At 46.1% G+C, this 22,030-nt stretch overlaps 5 protein-coding genes across 5 annotated transcripts in view; 3 read left to right on the plus strand and 2 right to left on the minus strand.

Moving 5' to 3' along the window:
• LOC140188910 (uncharacterized) overlaps positions 1-3,487 on the plus strand; it is an 838,801-nt gene extending 835,314 nt beyond the window's left edge. Inside the window, exon 3 of the mRNA XM_072245564.1 lies at positions 3,087-3,487. Within this exon, the coding sequence (XP_072101665.1) occupies positions 3,087-3,487 (401 nt within the window). The remainder of the gene's footprint in view (positions 1-3,086) is intronic.
• LOC140189271 (histone H2B 1/2-like) lies at positions 1,890-2,275 on the plus strand. The gene has a single exon (XM_072245966.1). The coding sequence runs from the start codon at positions 1,890-1,892 to the stop codon at positions 2,262-2,264; it is 375 nt and encodes a 124-aa protein (XP_072102067.1). The 3' UTR covers positions 2,265-2,275.
• Positions 3,488-13,509: 10,022 nt separating the features above from the next.
• On the plus strand, positions 13,510-14,201 carry LOC140188995 (histone H1-like). The gene has a single exon (XM_072245657.1). The coding sequence runs from the start codon at positions 13,541-13,543 to the stop codon at positions 14,189-14,191; it is 651 nt and encodes a 216-aa protein (XP_072101758.1). The 5' UTR covers positions 13,510-13,540; the 3' UTR covers positions 14,192-14,201.
• Positions 14,202-15,098: 897 nt separating this feature from the next.
• On the minus strand, positions 15,099-15,509 carry LOC140189193 (histone H3). The gene has a single exon (XM_072245886.1). It carries the CDS (start codon positions 15,507-15,509, stop codon positions 15,099-15,101), a length of 411 nt encoding a protein of 136 aa, XP_072101987.1.
• Positions 15,510-16,186: 677 nt separating this feature from the next.
• On the minus strand, positions 16,187-16,498 carry LOC140189194 (histone H4). The gene has a single exon (XM_072245887.1). It carries the CDS (start codon positions 16,496-16,498, stop codon positions 16,187-16,189), a length of 312 nt encoding a protein of 103 aa, XP_072101988.1.
• Between the last annotated feature and the right edge of the window lie 5,532 nt (positions 16,499-22,030).

Genomic DNA, 22,030 nt, shown 5'->3' on the forward strand with positions numbered 1-22,030 from the left:
TGGATACTATGTGTTTATGATGCTGCTGCAGTAAATTTATCTTTCACCTGGTCCATTTGACCTTCGGTCTCCTGCTGTCCTGTTTCATTACATAAACGTTTCATATTATAGAAACATAGAAAATAGGTGCAGGAGAAGGCCATTCGGCCCTTTGAGCCTGCACCGCCATTTATTATGATCATGGCTGATCATCCAACTCAGAACACCGCCCCGGCCTTCCCTCCATACCCCCTGACCCCCGTAGCCACAAGGGCTATATCTAACTCCCTCTTAAATATAGCCAATGAACTGGCCTCAACGGTTTCCTGTGGCAGAGAATTCCACAGATTCACCACTCTCTGTGTGAAGAAGTTCTTCCTAATCTCGGTCCTAAAAGGCTTCCCCTCTATCCTCAAACTGTGACCCCTTGTTCTGGACTTCCCCAACATCGGGAACAATCTTCCTGCATCTAGCCTGTCCAATCCCTTTAGGATCTTATACGTTTCAATCAGATCCCCCCTCAATCTTCTAAATTCCAACGAGTACAAGCCCAGTTCATCCATTCTTTCTTCATATGAAAGTCCTGCCATCCCAGGAATCAATCTGGTGAACCTTCTCTGTACTCCCTCTATGGTAAGGATGTCTTTCCTCAGATTAGGGGACCAAAACTGCACACAATACTCCAGGTGTGGTCTCACCAAGGCCTTGTACAACTGCAGTAGTACCTCCCTGCTCCTGTACTCAAATCCTCTCGCTATAAATGCCAGCATACCATTCGCCTTTTTCAACGTCTGCTGTACCTGCATGCCCACTTTCAATGACTGGTGTATAATGACACCCAGGTCACGTTGCACCTCCCCTTTTCCTAATCGGCCACCATTCAGATAATAATCTGTTTTCCTATTTTTGCCACCAAAGTGGATAACTTCACATTTATCCACATTAAATTGCATCTGCCATGAATTTGCCCACTCACCCAACCTATCCAAGTCACCCTGCATCCTCTTAGCGTCCTCCTCACAGCTAACACTGCCACCTAGCTTCGTGTCATCCGCAAACTTGGAGATGCTGCATTTAATTCCCTCATCGAAGTCATTAATATATATTGTAAACAACTGGGGTCCCAGCACTGAGCCTTGCGGTACCCCACTAGTCACCGCCTGCCATTCTGAAAAGGTCCCGTTTAATCCCACTCTTTGCTTCCTGTCTGCTAACCAACTCTCCACTCACACCAATACCTTACCCCCAATACCGTGTGCTTTAAGTTTGCACACTAATCTCCTGTGTGGGACCTTGTCAAAAGCCTTCTGAAAATCCAAATATACCACATCCACTGGTTCTCCCCTATCCACTCTACCAGTTACATCCTCAAAAAATTCTATGAGATTCGTCAGACATGATTTTCTTTTCACAAATCCATGCTGACTTTGTCCGATCATTTCACCGCTTTCCAAATGTGCTGTTATCACATCCTTGATAACTGACTCCAGCAGTTTCCCCACCACCGACGTTAGGCTATTAACTGTGTGTTTTCCTCATTCCATCTGCTTTTCTAGCAGATACGACGGGCCGAATGACCGAATACTGTCGCTGTAATTGGTCCATTTTGTATTTTAGATTTCCTTCCTGCGGAATTAACCGGCAGCAGCAATTCACCACATCGGCGACAGTTCCCAGTCCACGGCGTTACCCAAAACGAACACTGGGTAGCGCAGAACGAGTTCTGATTGGTTGAACGAATTCCTTTAGCTATCCAATCAAATTATCTTACTGCATGAACGTTACTTCAAATAGCCATTGAGAAACATAGGCATCCCATCCCTCATTAGCATACACCTCTGGGCGCTGCCTATTTAATTCGTGCTCCGAGCCCGTTTTGCTTATTTGTGGTTCTGAAGCGGTCAGCTGAAATGCCTGAGACAGCGAAACCCGCTCCGAAGAAGGGCGCCAAGAAAACTCTGCCCAAACCAGCGGGTAAGGCAGGGAAGAAGCGCAAGAGGCTGAGGAAGGAGAGTTACTCCATCTACATCTACAAAGTGATGAAGCAGGTTCACCCCGATACTGGCATCTCCTCCAAGGCCATGAGCATCATGAATTCATTCGTCAACGACATCTTCGAGCGCATCGGGGGCGAGGCTTCCCGCCTGGCCCATTACAACAAGCGGTCAACCATCACCTCACGGGAGATCCAGACCGCCGTGCGCCTGCTGCTGCCCGGGGAGCTGGCCAAGCACGCCGTTTCCGAAGGAACAAAGGCGGTGACCAAGTACACCAGCTCCAAGTAAAGCTCCCCAGTGAGATGATCGGAGACACAACGGCTCTTTTAAGAGCCACTCACGATTTCACTGAGAGAGTTGTACTAGCATTTAGGCAATACATGGCGCACGTTTTATGTGTGGTGACTTTTACAGGAGCTAAAGAGCGGTTGGAATATCCGCTTCATCTTCCCTCAATAATCCTGGTGTTTAACATTCCTCCCACTCCCGTTGCTGTTTTAGCTGTGGGTTCAGGAGTTTATTAGTTGGAGTTAGGTAACTTCTCTGAATCTCATTTTAATTCGAGGCCGGAACGACTTCACGGTTCTTTCATACATCAGTTTTTTTAAAAAAAATTGCAGACTAGCCGCTGGTCACAGTTTGTCCATAACCTGCTAACGTTTACACAATGACTGGCACCGGGCAGAAGCTGAGTGTCAGATTTACTCGGTTCCTTTACGAGTTGAAAGAAATTTGAGTGCCCAGACACTCCATTATCAACTACACTTACATTAAATGTGCCCGGTTTCAGTAACAGGGGGAAATACGAAGACCCAGTCCTCAAACAGATCAGCAATGATTTAATTTCAGATTAAATTTGAACAATGAGTTTTTTTGGCGGGCTTTTTCCAATTTTCAGAGTACTTTGGGGAGGAGATGGTTACACTGCGCGCTTCTACCTTTACGGGCTCTTGATTGGTGATTAAGGCAGTTCGTCGATTGGGCCATTTCTTTTCACCAATGAAAACAAGCAGCATTAAACCAATCACAAGCATTAGTTTGCATTCTCAAAGAAGGTATAAAAATGCGAGTTGGGGCGGGGTGAACATTCCCTCACTGTCGTTGGAGCAGTTACTGTGACTTTGAAAATGTCTGGACGTGGAAAAAGCGGCGCCGGCAAAGTTCGGTCCAAGGCCAAATCTCGCTCATCTCGGGCTGGACTGCAGTTCCCGGTCGGCCGAGTTCATCGACTCCTAAGAAAGGGCAACTATGCTGAGCGGGTGGGTGCCGGAGCCCCTGTTTATCTGGCTGCTGTGCTCGAGTATCTGACAGCTGAAATCCTCGAATTGGCCGGCAATGCAGCCCGGGACAATAAGAAGACCCGCATCATCCCCCGACACCTGCAGCTGGCCGTCCGCAACGACGAGGAGCTGAACAAGCTGCTAGGAGGGGTGACTATCGCTCAGGGCGGTGTGTTACCCAATATCCAGGCTGTGCTGTTGCCCAAGAAAACCGGCGGTGCCAGTAAGTGAGGCGACGTAAACTGAACCTATTTACCCAAAGGCTCTTTTCAGAGCCACTCACAGTGTCTGTGGAAGGGCTGAACAGCGGGTGATTACCGTTCGGAGTAACTCGGCTGTGTATCTGACACGGCCCCGATCGGAGGCATCCCTGGTAACGTTTTCTCTCCTTCCGTCGTGTTTCTTCCGCGAATTAAATCGGTATAAGTCTGCAGAGTACGCGGTCCGCTTCGCCCTGACTCATTTCCCGTCTCTGCTGGCTGAATGGAGCTCTCTCCCCTTCCGGGGCGGGGAAATTAACTTTCAGAGTCAGCCCCCGGAGGGTGAATTTAATCTCCGATCATTGAACGATTCCGGTCTTCATGACCTGAAACCGCGTTGTCTGGGTTTCACATTGCGGGTTGACCCTGAGACCGTTCCGCTGATCGCTTCATGAGCAATTCCCACCGCCTCACAGAACAATATTGATTTGCAGCTTTACATTTATCTACAAAAGTACATTTACCATATGGAACTGACAGTATTTACTGAAAATCTCGTCCGCCTGGGTCTCTGAAATATAAATGAACATTTGCAAAGTCGGGGTCAGTTTGGTCAGATCTCCCGAGACACGGCTCCCTCTGTGAGGCGGTGGGTCGCTCTGATACAGACTTTTGTTTGTGCCAGGAAGAAAAGGGAGGGGGTGGGTGGATCGACAAGGAGGTTCAGTGCTGTCCTGTCTCTAATAGGAACTTCTAAATACTGATTGATAAAACTGGACACACAGAATAAATTCTGCGCCACCAACCCTTTTGCAGTGCGGCGGTCCCAGTATACATGATGCGGCAATCCCCAGGGATGTCTTCTCTAAGTACCACTGAGATGTTCTCTCTGGTCAAACACATCTCTCCCCTCCACTCCATCGTACCTGTAGCATTTGTATTGTGAAACTGATCTGCCGGTCCTGCCCCTCCGACAATCATTTTTCTGTTGGGGATATAATATCCCAGTCTCCTGCACGGATCCATGCCCAGGGGCCATCTTCTGTTCAGAACAAAGGACAGTACAGGAGTGGCCCTTTGGCCCTTCTCTACATATTCTTGTGACTGTCTAAATTTCCTTAAATACTCCTGTGCTCTCTGCCTCTGCCACCACCCCTGACAGTGCATTCCATGTCTCCATCAATCTGTTGTCTTCACTTTCTTCCTCTGACCTTAAATACATGCCTTCTGTGAAAAATATTACTGGCTGTCTACACCAACTATGACCACAAAATTCCACAGGTTTCTATCAAATCTCTCCTGAGCCGACGCCACTCCAGAAGAAAAAAGTTTCAGCATGTCGAGCCTCTCCTCAGCACACACCTCCTCCAGACATCCTGCTCCAAACCCTCCACCTGCCTCCTATAATGAGGTGATCAGAACTGAACACGATACTCTCAGTGTGGCCTCACCAGCATTTTATAAACCTGTAACATCATGTCCTGGGGCTTGAACTCAGTGCCTTGCCTGATGAAGGTAAACATGCCATACACCGACTTCACCTCCCTGTCAACCTGTGCTCCCAGTTTTAGGGAACTGATGTCTCTGAACCTCAACATCCTTCTCTTTGTCAATACTGTTAATGTTCCTGCCATTAACTGTGTACACACCCTTGATGTTGGATCTCCCAAAGTGCAGCCCTAGGTATCCTTTTCACCACAACGAATGTATGGAATGCAATGGGATTATCTTCAATCCTACTTGCCGGAGATTTTTCATCAGTGTTTCCAGCTCTCCAAACATTCTTGAGTTCCCCTGTTTTTTAAATATAGTCCTCAAACACCCTGTTTGATTACAGATTCCTAAGCCTTACTTATGCTTCTTCCTCCTCCTTGATTAAATTAACTTCCTGTCACATCATCCAAGGTTCCTGAACCTTGCCATCCTTGACCCTCCCTCTTACTGGAAAAAACTGGCCCTGAAACACTGCACTGGTCTTTCAACAAACTCCAGGTCAGATGTGGATTTGCCTCAAAATCCATCGTTACATATTGCTGTGCCTGGCATCTAACTCAGCTTCAATCTCTCCATTCAGTGACTGGTGTTCTGTTTCACATCCCCCTGTCAATCTCGTTTCAACCCTCATAGGGAGCAGCAATGAACCTCATGATCCTGACCGCCCTCCAGTAAAACTGCAAACCATCCCTCTTGTAAATGTCACCACAACACCAGAAGAGGTTCCAATGTTCTGTAATCCTGAAACCCTGTCCCTGTATCAGCTCCTTAGCCACACATTCATCAGCTCTCACTTTCTGTTTGTATCCCTACCACCACAGGGCACTAGGAGTAAACTGGAGATTACAACATTTCAGGTTCTGCTCCATAACTTCTTCCCTAACTCTCTGTGGGACATCATCCCTTTTCTACCTGTCCATTGGTACCGATGTGAATCACTATCTCTGGCTGAATGAACACCATCCCCCTGTTCTGTATCTGCTCCGAGATGTCCCTGACTCTCAGAGTATTTACAACTTTTAAAACCAACAAAAAGCAACAAAAAAAGTCATAAAGAGAGGAAAAAGTTAGAATACGAAGGTAAGCTAGCCACTGGTATTAAAGAGTATACCAAAAGTTTCTTCAGATATACAAAGTGTAAAAGAGAGGCAAAAGTAGATATTAGTTCATTGGAAGATGTTACTGGAGAGGTAGTAATGGGGTACAGGAAAATGGCAGACAATCTGAATAAGTATTGTGCATCAGTCTTCACTGGGGACGATATTAGCAGTCTGCTGGAAATTCAAGAGAATCAGCGGGAAGAAATGAGTGATTTGCCTTTACTAGGGAGATGGTCCTTGGGAATCTGAAAGGTCTGAAGGTAGAGAATTCACTTGGACCAGATTATCTACACCAGTGCTATGAAAGATGTGGCTGAAGAGATTGTGGCAGTTTTAGTAATAATCTTTCCATAATCCCTGGATTCTGGTGTGGTTCCAGAGAACAGGAAAATTGCAAAGGTCATCCACTCTTAAAGAAGAGGGAGAAGCAGAAGAAAGCAAATCATAGACCAGCTAGTCCGATCTCAGTGGTTGGGAAGATGATGGAGTCAATTGTCAAGGATGTATTTTTGGGTACTTGGCAACACATGAAAAAATAGGCCAAAGTCAGCATGGTTTCCTTTAATCAGTCCTTACCAAAGACTTGTGTATCTGCAACACTTCTTCCCAACTCTTGTACTCAGTGACATGAATGATGAAGGCCGGCAGATCAAACCCCATCTTCACCACCGTACCTAGCTGAGACGTCACTTTCAGTGAATTACACATTCACATGGACATTATTTATATAAATTACAAACAACAAAGGTCCTGTCACCCAGTGGCACACCACTAGACAGACAGCTCCAGTCTGAGGGACAACCCTCAACCATCAGCCTCTGCCTCCTGTCACCGAGGCAATTATGGAATCGATCAACTATCTCCCCAGATTCCAGTTTCTAGATCTAACCTTCCAGACTATAGTCAAAGGCCTGGCTAATGTCCATATAGACAACATCCACAACCCTAACCTCATCTACACCCTTGTGAAACCCCTCAAAGGGCTGCAAGAAATTACCAGACATAATTTTCCTTGCACAAAACTGTGCTGACTGTCTTGAATCAAACCAAATTTTGGTGGATCCTGTTCTTCAGAAACTCCTCCAACAAATTACAGACTGATGGGCCTGTAGTTTCCACTACCCTTTTTGAACAATGGCAGCGCATAAACCATCAGTCCTGAAGTCACAGGAGCAGGATTAGGCCTTTTGGCCCATTCAGTCTGTTCTGCCATTCCATCATATATCCCTCTCAACCCCATTCTCCTGCCTTCTACCCATAAACTTTGATACCCTTAATAATAATTAAAAATCTACTAACCTCTGCTTTAAAAAAAAAACACTGACTGCCTTTATGGCTGCCTGTGGAAATGAAATCCATTGATTCATCACCTTCTGACTAAAGAAATTACTCATCTCTATTCTAGAGGGGCATCTTTTATTGAGGGTGTGGTTTGGTTCTAGATTCCTCCATTATTGGAAACATCCTCTCACATCAACGCTATCTAGGCCGTTCAATATTCAATGTGTTTCTATAAGATTCTCCCTCATTCTTCTAGACTCCAGTGACTGCAGGCCCAGATCATCAAATGATTATTACATCCTAACTCTTTCAGTCCTGGGATCATTCTCGTGAATTTCCACTACAGCCTCTGCAATGCCAGCACATCCTTTCTTAGAAAAGTTACCCAAGCCTGCTCATGATACTCCAAACGAGGTCTGACCAAAGCCTCAGCATTAGATCCTTGTTTTACTTTCTAGTTCTCTTGAAATGCATGCAAGTATTACATTTGCCTTCCTCACTACCAACTCAATGTGTGCATTAACCTTTAGGGAATCGTGCACTAAGACCCTTCACACAACTGATTTCTGTTCTCTCCCTGTTTAGAAAGAGCCTAGGGTGTTATTCCTCCTACCAGAGTACATGACCACACACTTCATTACACTGTATTTCATCTGGCACTTCCTTGTCCATTCTCCAAATCTGTCCAAGTGCTACTGCAGACTCCCTGCTTCCTCAACACTGCCTGCCTCTTCATATCATCCACAGTCTTGGCCTCAAAACTATCAATTCCACATTAGTCACCCTGTCCAATCATGTGCAACCTCAACTGGTGCCTGAGATGAAGCAAAATAATCTCTCCCCTGGCCTCCACAGTGTATTCTCCAGCTTCCCACAAAGTACGAGAATGTACCTGATAAAGCCCTGGAGATTTAACAACCTTAAAGAATTTTTGCAATGGTGAAATAACTGTCAGAAATATTCATGGAAAGCCTCTCCTATTTCATTTGCCTCCACACACAGATGGCCATGTTCACCTCCAAGGGTGATTCTGTGTCTAACTTAACTTTTCCTATGAATATACCAAGAGAATCTCTTGGATTTTGCTCACTTTGCCTTCTGAATCATGATATCCTCCTTTTACCCTCCTAACTTTTATTAGAGATCCTATCTCTAATAATATTCTCGAATAATTTCCCGAACATTGATCCAAGACTCACCAATCTGTAATTTGTCTCCATTGCCTGAGGAACAACATGCCCTGGAATATCAACATTCCCTTCTCTGATCTCACTATCCTCCATGACCACATTGATGAATACTGATGAGAAGTACAGGTTTAGTCCTTCGCACACTTCAGATATAAATTCTCTCCTCTGTGCTTGTGTTGTCGTACCCTCTCCGCAGTGCCCCTTCTCACCAAAGTTATTTCTTCTTCCCGTTTCACACTTCTGATTCTCTCTCTAACTTCTCTCTTACTTGTTTCATGTTGCTAGAGGCTTTCTCCAATTTCAACTTCTGAAATATTCCTTATCCTTCATTTTCTTTCAGTCTGAATTCATAACATCTCTCACTATGCCCCTCTGCCAGACTTTACCATCCTTGTGTTTCCTCCTCATAGAAACAGTTCTGTCTGAATTCTGACCCGATTGCTTTTAAACATCATTTACATGTTCAATGTAGACAGTTGCAATTAACTGTACCCCAAATGACCATATTACCACCGGGTCCAGTCTTGTCCCTATTTACTGTTCCGAAAATGAAACTTCTATCAATGGCCAGGCTCATTTCCCAATACAATGTTTTCTATGACATTTATAGCGAGAGGATTCGAGTACAGGAGCAGGGAGGTACTACTGCAGTTGTACAAGGCCTTGGTGAGACCACACCTGGAGTATTGTGTGCAGTTTTGGTCCCCTAATCTGAGGAAAGACATCCTTGCTATAGAGGGAGTACAAAGAAGGTTCACCAGATTGATTCCTGGGATGGCAGGACTTTCATATGAAGAAAGACTGGATGAACTGGGCTTGTACTCGTTGGAATTTAGAAGATTGAGGGGGGATCTGATTGAAACGTATAAGATCCTAAAGGGATTGGACAGGCTAGATGCAGGAAGATTGTTCCCGATGTTGGGGAAGTCCAGAACGAGGGGTCACAGTCTGAGGATAAAGGGGAAGCCTTTTAGGACCGAGATGAGGAAAAACTTCTTCACACAGAGAGTGGTGAATCTGTGGAATACTCTGCCATAGGAAACAGTTGAGTCCAGTTCATTGGCTATATTTAAGAGGGAGTTAGATATGGCCCTTGTGGCTATGGGGGTCAGGGGGTATGGAGGGAAGGCTGGGGCGGGGTTCTGAGTTGGATGATCAGCCATGATCATAATAAATGGCGGTGCAGGCTCGAAGGGCCGAATGGCCTGCTCCTGCACCTATTTTCTATGTTTCTATGTTTCTATGGCTCCCTTCCCGGGTTAGACTATCCACTTAAATGTTCAGTAACATCCCAGTATTCTTCTAACATATTCGGTGATATCTAAGCCCCTGACTCTAAGGGAGTCCCAGTCAACATTGGGGAAATTAGTCACCCACTGCAACTACCCTGTTGCTTTTACATCTTTCATTACCTGCTACATTTCTGTTCCTTTATCTCCTGCTGGCATTTGGGAGGCCTGTGGTATAACCCCATCAGTGAATGCACCTCTCTTATCCTGAGCTCCATCCACATTGTCCCACTGGATGAACCCTCCAGTGTGTCCTCTCTTAGTCCCTCACCCACAATTCCATATAAAGTCTGATCTGCCATCAGCCTTCCTTGTATGTCAATCCCACTTCCCTGATTTTACAAAACATTTATCTTCCTTCTCTTTGAATCTTTTCAGTTATCCAGCCTCCCCATTCATCTCAGTTGGGGAATTCCAGTGTTTGTTATACAGTGTTTTTTTAATCATTTGTGGCCTTGTAGAACAGTGCAGGCATGTACTCTGGTTTCCTGTAGTCCACAGTTTTGAGTGCCACAGTCCCACACAGTCATCAGATTATGTAAAAGGAGAGGGAGTTTGATGAAGTGAACCTGGGCAGTTGGCACATTTTGCATGTCACAGCTCCCGAGGAAATGTTTGATTGCCCATAATTCGGAACGTGGCAAGATCCAATAAAAAGAAGTTAGACTTAACCAGAGCGGTCATTGTATGAGTGGGCCAGAATTGGAGTGGGGAGTTCAGGTTTCGTCCCTTCTGAGAGATGTAGGCCACAGGTAGATATATTTTGATTTAATCTTTATTTCTTTTGTATTACACATTTAGAGCAGAGGGGATGCCAGACAAGATACTTGTCTTGATGGAAGGAGACAGAGGGTGGTCATGGCAGCTTGTTATTCAGGTTGGAGGCCTCTGACCAGTGACAGTCACAGGGATCGGTGCTGGTGCTGTCAATTGTCATCTACATTAACAATTTTCTGACATTGTAGTGACAGTGAGTTTGCAGATGACAGCAATGTTGGTGGTAGTGTGGACTGTGAAGATTGTGTGAGAGTACAATAGGATGGAGATTAACTGGGGAAGTCGGCCAAAAAATGGCAGAAGGATATTGATGTGGACAAGTTTCAGGTGTTGCATTATGAGAAGTTCAACCAGGGAAGGATCTGCACAGTAAATTCTTGTCCCTTGGAGAGTATTACAGAAGAGGGCCATGAAATACAGAAACATCATTCACTGAAAGAGACAACACAGATAGTCAGGATGGTGAAGGTGGTGTTTGGCCTATTTGTCTTCATTGATCAGGGAACTAAGTAGAGAATTTGGGATGCCGTATGACAGCTGTAAAAGTCAAAGTGAGACCAGACTGTATTTTGCACAGTTCTGGTCATCCAGTTGCAGGAAAGATGTCATGAAGCTGGCAAGTGTGGAGGGAAGTTTGATGAGAATGTTACTGACACTGGAGGACTTTAATTATCAGCAGAAGCTGGACAGACTGGGACTCTCTTTCTCTCTCCTGAGAGAGTAAGGAGCTGTCTGGTGACCGTCCAGAGGTTTACAAAATCAGTAGGTGAGCACTCTTTTTGTAGGGTAGGGAAGCCTAAATTTACAGGGTAATGGTTTAAGATGAAGGGGAAACATTTAAAAGCTACCTTATGGGTGGGGGATGTTGCATCTTTGAATAAGGAGACCAACACTTCACTGATAAGAGGGGTTTTGATGAGGTCTTGTAAGTATAGGTTTTAAATAAAATGATGAATGATGATTTTGATGGGATTAATCTGCCGGCCTCCCAATCGGCTCAGATATTGTGCAGCAGACATATTAGTAAATCACACAGAGGGGTAATGGGAACAAGTTTACAGCAGTTGGGCATTTCAACTTTCCCAGATTACCTTGTATGAGAAGTTTCAGTCTCCAGGAGAAATTTGCAGAAACAGTATTTAAAAGGGAGGATGAGGCAACCATCACTAACAACAGAAGACAAAGGCAGCATAAAAGAACATGAGAGGGCAAAGAATATCACCAAAATTAATGGGAAGCTAAAGGAATGGGAAACTTAAAAAAAACAGAACAACTATAATAACAATATGCAGAAGTCAGATGAATTATGAAAGTAACTGGCCAATAATAGAAACAAGATACAAAAAAGATTTATTTTCAGATATATGAAGAGTAAAAGAGGCAAGAATGGACAAGGTTTTAGGTTTCCTATTCTCATCTTCAGACTCACACCCCTCCCTGATCCTCTTTTTACACGATTTAGTTTATTCTGTATTTCTTATTTTAATTGTTTTTTTTAAGAAATTGCTCTGTACTGCTGTAGCAAAACAACAAAGTTAATGACATATGTCCGTGATAATGAACATGATTTTGAATTTGATACTAATCACCTTCACTGATCAATGCCAGTGCACAAAAGTTTTATTAATGAGTTGGAGTAACTTCCCTCAACTTTACTTAGAAGGATGTCGCGGATTACAGGGTGCTCATGATCACTTAGGGAAGAGGGCCAAGTGTGGCAAATGCATTTCAATACAGATAAGTGTGAGGCGGTGCATATTGGAAAGTCAAACCAGTGTAGAACTTACACTATGAAAGATCGGTCATTGGGGACTGGAATGGGCCGGAGAGATTTAGGGGTAAAGTGAACACAGTTCATTGAAAGTTGTGTCACTTGCAGACAGGGTGGTGAAGAACGGGGTTTAACATGCTGGTCTTCATTAGTCAGGGGATAGAGTATATCAGTTGTGACATTATGTCACAGTTGTGTAAATGACTGGAGGACACACTTGCCGATTTGTATACAGCTCTTGTCACCATTATAGGAAACGTGGTTAAACTGGGGAAAGTGTGGAAAAGATTTCCAAGGTATATTTCCCGGACCCGAGGTTCTCAGTTACATAGTCAGTTTGGCCAGACAATGTCCTTTGTCCTTTATTCCTTGGAATCAGAATCAGATTTATCACCGTGTTATATGACGAGGAACCTGTCGTTTTGTTCTGACAGCAGTACAGGCCTCTGAAGGTGCAGATGTGAACATTGTGTCAGCATAACGACAAGAGATTCTGGGAATGGCGAACAACGCGGCCAAAATGCTGGAGGAACCCAGCAAGTCAGGCAGCATCTCCCACCAGAGTCCTGATGAAGGGACTCGGCCCGAAATGTCCACTGTTTATTCTCAGCATTGATGCTGCCTGACTTGCTGATTCAGAGAGAGTGTTTTAAAGCGGCGGGCGGATTAGACGAGTATCACTGTGTTTGTGGGTCCGAACACATCGCCGGATTTCCCAGCGCCTCCTGTACAAAATGAAAAGATTTCTCTGTTATGGGATCGCCTCACTCCCCAGCTCAGTACCGAAGCGGGAATTAACCGCAAAGTTTTAGTTAGTTTCAAAATTTCAGCCGAAAAGCAGAGAACAGGTCAACAAAATGGAGAGAGATCGCGGGCAGTGCAGTAATCAAACGGGTTAAAATAGAAAGTGCTGCCTTTAATCCCGATTAAACTCTCTTTCCGGCGAACTTTGCGGCCTCAGTGACGGACAAGGACCAGTCTGAGTCTCTGGAGTGTCCGATTTTAATTGGAATCGGAGAGTTTTTGAGGAGAGAGAAACACAGAAAAATGAAGTCTCCGGGAGCTGACAGCAGGATGTCTCCGCCCCGTCCGCTCGCTGTCTTTAAATTGCTCTGGGCCGCCGCCTTTCGCTTCAGTTCTCATTCAGTCTGATTGTGAGAAGCATTTTCCAGAGTCGCCGACATGACCGAGACAGCACCCGCCGAAACGGCTCCTCCAGCCGCACCCGCCGCCGCAAAGAAGACTCCCAAGAAGAAGGCGGCCGGCCGGAGCAAACCAGCCGGTCCCAAACTGGGCGAACAAATCGATAAGATTGTGGCGGATTGTCGCGATAGGAAGGGGATGTCCGCTGTGGCCATCATGAAGGCTCTGACCGGCAGCGGTGTCGATGTGGGGAAACGTCGCGCCCAGATCAGGATGTGCATCAAGAAGAGAGTGGAAAGCGGCTCCTTGGTTCAGATCAAGGGCGCGGGTCTTTCGGGATCCTTTAAATCCGGTCAAGGAAAAAGTGCTGTGAAAGCGGTGAAGAAAGCGAACAAGCCATCGGTAAAGAAATCTGCCATCAAGAAATCTCCCAGCAAGAAGTCTGGCGCCAAGAACCCAGCGGCTAAGAAAGCGGTAGCTAAGAAACCAGCGGCTAAAAAAGCGGCAGCTAAGAAACCAGCGGCTAAAAAAGCGGCAGCTAAGAAACCAGCGGCTAAAAAAACGGCAGCTAAGAAACCAGCGGCTAAAAAAACGGCAGCTAAGAAACCAGCGGCGTCGAAGCCAAAGAGCCCCAAGAAACTCGCAGCCCCGAAGAAGAAGGCGGCCAAGAAGACAGCAGTCAAAAAGTGAATTGAGATATACCGTTTGTAAGTGTTTGAACCCAACGGCTCTTCTCAGAGCCACCCACATCTCAGAAAAGAGCTGATCGTGAATATTGTGATTCCCGCTGTGGGTCCGACTGAGTTTTGCGGGGGAACTTACCGCATAAAACCCGATTTTCCCGGTACCTCTCTGACATTCAGAGCGGCCCTGACGTCCCAGATTTGAAGTGAAACACTGCGTTTCACTCGGGTTGTGTGTGTGTGAGAGAGAGTGAGACCGGTGGGGTGGTCTGCAGGCCCAGTTCGTTCTCCCGCTCCAGGACAGCGTGACTGAGATTCCGCGCCTCGCATCGCAAAGCCCGATTCAGCTGAGTTGATTGGGAACTGCTGAAACCTATGTGAGAGGGGGAGGGGGCGTCTTGAGAGAGGGATCTGTCTCTGGGGATGGCCTGCAGGGGGAAGATATATGATAACCTACCCGGCGACTTTGCCGACTGACCTTCAATCAGGTACCAGCTACAAAAGTTTATTTACACAACATTTACAAGAATAAAATCAAAAATATATAATTACCGCTCTCGGAAATCTCCCACTGTACCCATCGCGACCGCATGCTCCCACTCCAAGGACAGCCGGGCATGTCGAAAGCAAACAAAACGGTAACAGCCGCAGCAGCTGTACATGCCAGGTTTGTGGGAGAAGTGAAGGGCCAGATGAGACCCTGACAGGGAGGGAGCGCGTTCATCTCCTGTCTCTCGCTGAATTAACCTGTCGGCACAGAACAGCTGATGATTGCGGTCAGTTAATGCAAAACCGAACAACCCCATCAGGAAGGCAGATCGTCACTACAATAATCAGCAAGCGACAGCCCTTTCCTTTGCTGTGGTAGTGGCTCTTAAAAGAGCCTTTTCTTGTGCTTGTTGTGGAGGCTGGGTTCAGGCGCGCTCCCCGCGGATGCGGCGGGCCAACTGGATGTCCTTGGGCATGATGGTGACTCGCTTGGCGTGGATGGCGCACAGGTTAGTGTCCTCAAACAGCCCGACCAGGTAAGCCTCGCTAGCCTCCTGCAGGGCCATGACGGCCGAGCTCTGGAAGCGCAGATCGGTTTTGAAGTCCTGAGCGATCTCCCGCACCAGGCGCTGGAAGGGAAGTTTGCGGATGAGCAGCTCGGTGGATTTCTGGTAGCGCCGGATCTCCCGCAGAGCCACGGTGCCGGGCCGGTAGCGATGAGGCTTCTTCACTCCGCCGGTGGCTGGAGCGCTCTTCCGCGCCGCTTTGGTCGCCAACTGTTTGCGAGGAGCTTTCCCTCCGGTCGATTTACGCGCTGTCTGCTTGGTACGGGCCATTCTCCTTCAGAACCGACAACACAGGCTGAAATACAGGCACAAGATAGACGAAACGTGCTTCAGGACAGGATTTTATACTTTTGGAAAGGGTCTGCCCATCACCTCTGATTGGCTGAACCAGGTGTCTATTAAGGTTCCTTACTGCGATTGGTTGATTCCTTTCCTGTAGGCTGGCGGCGAATAAAAATTTACGACAAATAAAAATTTGCCGAGCGGTCGGACTTCATTGATGCAGAGTGATTGGCGCCGGATTAATTTAAAATCGCCTGGCAATTGAAGACCACCCAGCAGCGGTGCTTGATTACATTTTATTTACAATTAATTGTATGACGAATTATACAAATTCAGTTTCGTTTAATAAATTTAATATCTAATTTCCTCAGTTAAGATTTAAATTCACAACTGCAGAATCGTTCTCTAAACGAGTGAACTGATTTCTGTTCGAAACTGATAGAGGATTAAAATCGATCCTAATGCAGGTTTTGCGGTAATCACTGACTGGAAAGGCAGAATTGCAGTATGTTTCAAGCGGAATCGATCAATCTGTTTCAAATGCAACCCAACTGAATGTATCGATAAAAAATAATTAAAAGTCTGCGGATACGGCTCCGTTTGTGAGGCGGTGGGTGGCTCTTAGAAGAGCCTTTGTTTTGTGCTCGGGAGGAAGTGGGAGTTTTTCAGCCGCCGAAGCCATAGAGAGTGCGGCCCTGGCGTTTCAGAGCGTACACCACATCCATGGCAGTCACCGTCTTGCGCTTGGCGTGTTCAGTGTAGGTGACCGCATCCCGGATCACATTCTCCAGGAAAACCTTCAGCACCCCGCGGGTCTCCTCGTAGATCAGACCCGAGATCCGCTTGACGCCGCCACGGCGAGCCAGACGGCGAATGGCCGGTTTGGTGATGCCCTGGATGTTATCACGGAGCACTTTACGGTGCCGCTTGGCTCCGCCTTTGCCCAGTCCTTTGCCTCCTTTCCCTCTGCCAGACATGATGCTGCTTCACTCAAGGTCGCTGCTCACTGACAAACTGCCTGCTGCTGTCTCCTTTTATACACAGCGCCCCGACCTGCCCGAGAAACGCGCAGAGAGACAGAGGCGGGGAGGGGAGGAGACAGAGTCAGAGTGACGGACAGAGCCGAGAGCGGCCTCTCATCGTCCAGCTCCGCCTTCACTTTACCACAACCGCCAATTTCCAACGATTCATCCGACACGAAGCGCTCCAGCGAAAAACAAAACTCCCTCACACACCACGTACATACTATGGGTTTTCTGGGAATTTGCCGATTCTCCTGCTTTAAATTAAAGGAAGTGCTTTTCCATTCTACAAATCCCCGAGGACCTCGGTCTGTCCCTCCCGGCCCCATGACCAGTGTCAGCGCCCTCACACACAGCAGTTGGTGGGAGAGGGTGCAGTCACTTCCAGTGATGAGGGGGTTGATTCATTAGAACAATTGTTCCTCTGGGTCGTCAGGGAAATGAAAGACTGGTCACATACAAGAACAGGATACATAACCAGATATATAGACCGCGCTTCTGGCGCCTTCTAAAGCCCAGGTAAAGGGGTGGCTGAGGAGCTGGTGCGAGGTGGGTGGTTCTTCAGGTACAAGGATCTTTGGGTCTCAAGGGAAACGAGAGGCGGGTCCAAGGAGGAGGGGAGCCAATATGTTTCCGGGGAGCCTTCTTCGTGCTGCATGGAAGGGTTTAAACGAGCAGGGATGTTAAGTCCTACACACTGGTTTTAGAGAACTAGGTTAAAAAAACAGCAGGACTTCCAGGATTGTAATCGCGGAATTGTGACCAAAACCATGCGCTAGTGTGGTGAGAAATCGATGTTTCGCGCAGTTTAATATGTTGCTGAGGAACTGATGCAGGAGGGAGGTTTTCAGATTCATGGATTCATGGGTGGTCCAGGCAGCTGGGAGACCGGGACAAACAAGACCATTTGCATTTGAACCGGACGGGAACCAATATCTTCACCAGGAGGTTTGATGGTGTCACTTGGCAGAGTTTGAACTGGAGTAGCAAGTGGGAGAATGTATGTCTGACAAGACAGTCTGAAAAGAACGAGAGCCAATGTCAGGCTAATAAACATGGTGGGATTGCTGGGCTGAAATGAGTTTATTTCAACATTAGGAGTTTTATGTCATCGGACGGACAGGGCTGGCAGCTCAACATTCCTGGGTTTGATTGTTTTACATGTGAGTGGGGGTGGGAGGGGGGGTTAAAAGATGCAGAGGTTACCCCACTGGGAATGTCACTGCAAACTGGAAGGTTCATTTACAGAGGCAATCTGCAGTTACACTGTTGGGATGTTTGCACTGGCCCCACAATAACCAGTGGGGGGACTTTATCTTCCCTAGAATTGACTGGAATTTGCTCAATACTAAGAAGCGCAAGATTTCTTCAGTGAATCTGAGGAAAGTTTGAAACATTATGTCGAGCCCAACCAGAGTTGAGAACATGTGGGAATTAGTTTTGGGAAATGAACCAGACCAGGAGACAGCCAAGACTCAATGAAAATTTTGGGATCTTATATTTTTCTGAGTTATGAGTAAGAATAAAATTAGATCTTGTAAGAAGGTACTAAATTGCAGGAGGGCAAGTTAGGACGTAGTAAGACAGAAGCCAAGGGGCATTGATTGGGAGCAGCCACATGTGGGAGTTGTTTAAAGACAACCAGGTCAGAGTTAAATATTGAGGTACAGGATTTATGCACATTTGCAAAGGCATGGCCTGCTTAGGGACAATCAGCATGGTTTTGTGTGGGCAGATCATGCTTGACAAAGTTGCTCGAGGTTTGTGAGGTGATGACAGAGACTAAGGTATAGGAGTAGAATTAGACCATTTGGCCCATCGAGTCTGCTCTGACATTTCATTGTGGCTGATCCATTTTTCCTCTCAGCCCCAATCTCCTGCCTTCTCCATGTGTCCCTTCATGCTCTGACCAATCAAGAATCTATCGATCTCTACCTTAAATATACCTTGGCCTCCACAGCTGCTGCCTGTGACAACGAATTCCACAGATTCACCACTCTCTCTAAAGAAATTCCTCCTCATCTCCATTCTAAAAGGATGCTCCTCTATTCTGCGGCTGTGTCCTCTGGTCTTACACTCCCATCCTCTCCACATCAACTTTATCACAGTGATAGGTTTCAATTAGTCATCCCTCATTGTTCTCAATTCCAGTGAATAAAAGGCCCAGAGCCATGAAATGTTCTTCATATGACAAGCTGTTTGATCCTGGAATCATTTCAGAGAATCTCGTTTGAAACCCATCCAGTTTCAGCTCACCCTTCCATACAGGGCCCAAAACTGCTCCCAATACTCCAAGTGAGACTTTGCCAGTACTTCATAAAGTCTCAACATTACAGTCTTGTTTTTATATTCCAGTCCTCTTGAAATGAATGCTAACATCACAGTTGCCTTTCTCAGCAGAGACCCAACCTGCAAATTAGCCTTTAGAGAATCCTGCACAATGACTCCCAAATCCCTTTGTACCTCAATTTTTTGTATCTTCTCTCCATTTAGAAAATAATCAACCCTACTATTTCTTCAACCAAAGTGCATGACCATACACTTCCCAATTCTGTATTCCATCTGCCACTTCTTTGCCCATTCTCTTCATCTGTCTGTCCTTCCCTATTTCCTCAAAAATACCTGCACCTCCACCTGTCTCTTCATATCATCTGCAAATTTTGCAATAAATTCATGAATTCCATCATCCAAATCATTGACATATAATGTGAAAAGAATGAGACCCAACATCTTGGTGCTTGATGAGGGCAAGGCTGTGGACATGATCCACATAAACCTCAGTACGGCATTTGAAAAAGAGCAGTGGGATTCAATATAAATTGCAATTTCAATTCAGAAATGGCTTTCTCATAGAAGGCTAAGTTGGGCTGGAAGTCTGTGAGCAGTGGTGATCCACAAGGATTGATGCTGGGAATTATGTTGTTTCTGATACATATCGATGTTTGGATGAAAATGTTGATGGGCGGTTTACAAGTCTACAGGTGACAGCAAGATAGGTGGAATTGTGGACAGTGTAGATATTGATCAATGCACACAGTGGGATACAGATCACAAACAGATATGCAGAGTAGCTGCAGAAGGAATTTAATCTGGGAGGGAATGTGGCGTTGCAGTTTGGGAGGTCAAATGAAAGAAGAAAGTATAATGTTAATAACTGACCCCTTCACAGCATTGGTGTAAAGAGTGATCTTGGGATCCAGGCACATAGTTCACTGAATGTGGCTACACAACAGGATAAGGTGTGCAGAATGCTGGTTTCCACTGGTCAGGGTGTTAAGCATAAGAGTAAGGGTGTCATGTAATATAACGTACAGGGAATGGACCCTGTGCAGGTAGGTGTATTCACCTCCTTCAAGTCAGTATTTAGTCGATGGACCGTTGGCAGCAATTACAACCATGAGTCTATGTGGATAGGTCACTATCAGCTTTGCACATCTGGACACTGCAATTTTTCCCATTCTTCCTTACAAAACTGCTCAAGGTCTGTCAGAATGCACAGAGTTTATGAGTGAACAGCCCTTTTCAAGTCCAGCCACAGACTGAGGTCTGGACTCTGACTTGGCCACACCAGGACATGAACTGTGTTGTCTTAAGGCATTCCTGTGCAGCTTTGGTTTTAAGCTCGCAGTCATTGTCTTGCTGGAAAACAAATCTTTTCTGAAGTCTCAGTTCTCTTGCAGATTGCATTAGGTACAGCTCATCCTTAGGGAATGTGTGGTTTGTGGAAGGATGATGATCTGAGGAGCTGGGTGACAGGCAGAAAAGGCAAAGCGATGAAGAGAAAGGAATCCAATAGGAGAGAACTTTGGACCATGGGATGACACGAAGGAGGTGGAGAACCAGACAGAGTTGATGGGCAGGTCATGAGGGGGTGTGAAGAGAGGTGAAGGGGTTAAATGGTATCAGAATGGGGGAAAAGAAGTGGGGGTGAGGGAAACAGAGTGCAGTGATATCCGGAATTGGTAGAAATCAATGTTCATTCTATCAAGATTGGAGGCTGCACAGTCAGAAAATGAGGTGTTGTTCGGCTAACCTGTATTTGGCTTCGTCGTAGCAGTAGAGGAGGCCACATGCAAACATGTTGGTGATGGCTCTCTGCTGGTCAGGGTCGACCATGGATATTGCGCCCTAGCTGTGGAAGTCGATATGCAAGTCGGGGAAGTACGATACGTAAAGCAAGTCAGGGACGTACGAAACGTAAAGCAAGTCAGGGACGTATGAAACGTAAAGCAAGTCGGGGACGTACGAAACGTAAAGCAAGTCAGGGACGTGCGAAACGTAAAGCAAGTCAGGGACGTACGAAACGTAAAGCAAGTCAGGGAAGTACGATACGTGAAGCAAGTCGGGGACGTACGATACGTAAAGCAAGCAGTCGCCCATGCAGGAGCTGATGAATCCAGAGCAACAGCGGAGACCGATGGAGTCAAGCACCAGCGGTGTCGCAGGATTGCCAGTCTGCACTGAACATCAGACCATCAGACCGACAAGGAGTTAGTGTTCACAGTGGGGACACAGAAAACATCCCACAGATATCTGATGGTGACATTTCAATATTGTGCCATAATGTGTAACAACCGCTGTCTCCAGGGAGAAACTAATGGGACTAAAAGCAAACATTACCAGGTCCCAACGACCTGCAATAAAGTCTGGAGAGAAAGGAGAGACATTGAAGTCTGTCAAAACTCACTGTTACAGAAAGGTCCCAGTTAGTTGAAAACCATTGTTGAAGAAGGGCGGAAGGCAACTGTAGTCCTGTTAACTTCACTTCAGGTACTGGAGTCGATAATCTATCAAGAAATAGCAAATCATTTCGAAAAGTTTAATGTCATTGAACTAAGTCAACAGGGTTTACAGTCAGATTCACACAGCACAGAAACAAGACCTTCAGCTCAAATTGTCCACTATGACCAAAGTTTCCATCTGAGTTCGTGGTCTGTAACCCCCTCACCACCACCAACTGGAAAAGTTGCCCTTCAGGTTCCTATTAAATCTCATCTTAAACCAATGCCCTCCAGTTCTTGATTCCCCAACACTGGCAAAATAATTGTTATCTTTGACCCAACTCAGGCCCCTTATTATTTTTTACACCTCTGCAATATCATTACTCATTCTCCAACATTCCAGGGAAAATTGACCAAAACGCTTTCCACAAATCAGTCCTTCAAGATCCAGCAACATCCTCGTAAATCTCCTCTGCTCTCTTCCCAGCTTAATGGTGTCTGTCAGACAGCAGGGTCACTGAAACTAAACACTATTTGCGAAATGCGGCCAAACCAACGTGTTGGACAACTGCAACATTTCATCCCAGCTTCTATATTCGGTGCCCTGACTGAAGGCCAGTGTTCCAAAAGCCTCTTCACCACCCTGTCCATCTGGAACCTGGTCTTGGACCCTGTAACCTGGGTTGTTGAATGTTCAGTCATGTTTGACAAACATACCAGAGATTTGAGACTTTACAGAGGAAGTTGGAGAAGTGGTGTTATTGGA

The sequence above is a fragment of the Mobula birostris genome, chromosome 28, assembly GCF_030028105.1.
Source record: "Mobula birostris isolate sMobBir1 chromosome 28, sMobBir1.hap1, whole genome shotgun sequence".
Classification (NCBI taxonomy): Eukaryota; Metazoa; Chordata; class Chondrichthyes; order Myliobatiformes; family Myliobatidae; genus Mobula; species Mobula birostris.

What these genes read in the sequence shown, in the direction of transcription:
- LOC140189271 (XM_072245966.1), top strand. Translation starts at nt 1,890, where the DNA reads ATGCCTGAGACAGCGAAACCCGCTCCGAAGAAGGGCGCCAAGAAAACT.
- LOC140188995 (XM_072245657.1), top strand. Translation starts at nt 13,541, where the DNA reads ATGACCGAGACAGCACCCGCCGAAACGGCTCCTCCAGCCGCACCCGCC.
- LOC140189193 (XM_072245886.1), bottom strand. Translation starts at nt 15,509, where the DNA reads ATGGCCCGTACCAAGCAGACAGCGCGTAAATCGACCGGAGGGAAAGCT.
- LOC140189194 (XM_072245887.1), bottom strand. Translation starts at nt 16,498, where the DNA reads ATGTCTGGCAGAGGGAAAGGAGGCAAAGGACTGGGCAAAGGCGGAGCC.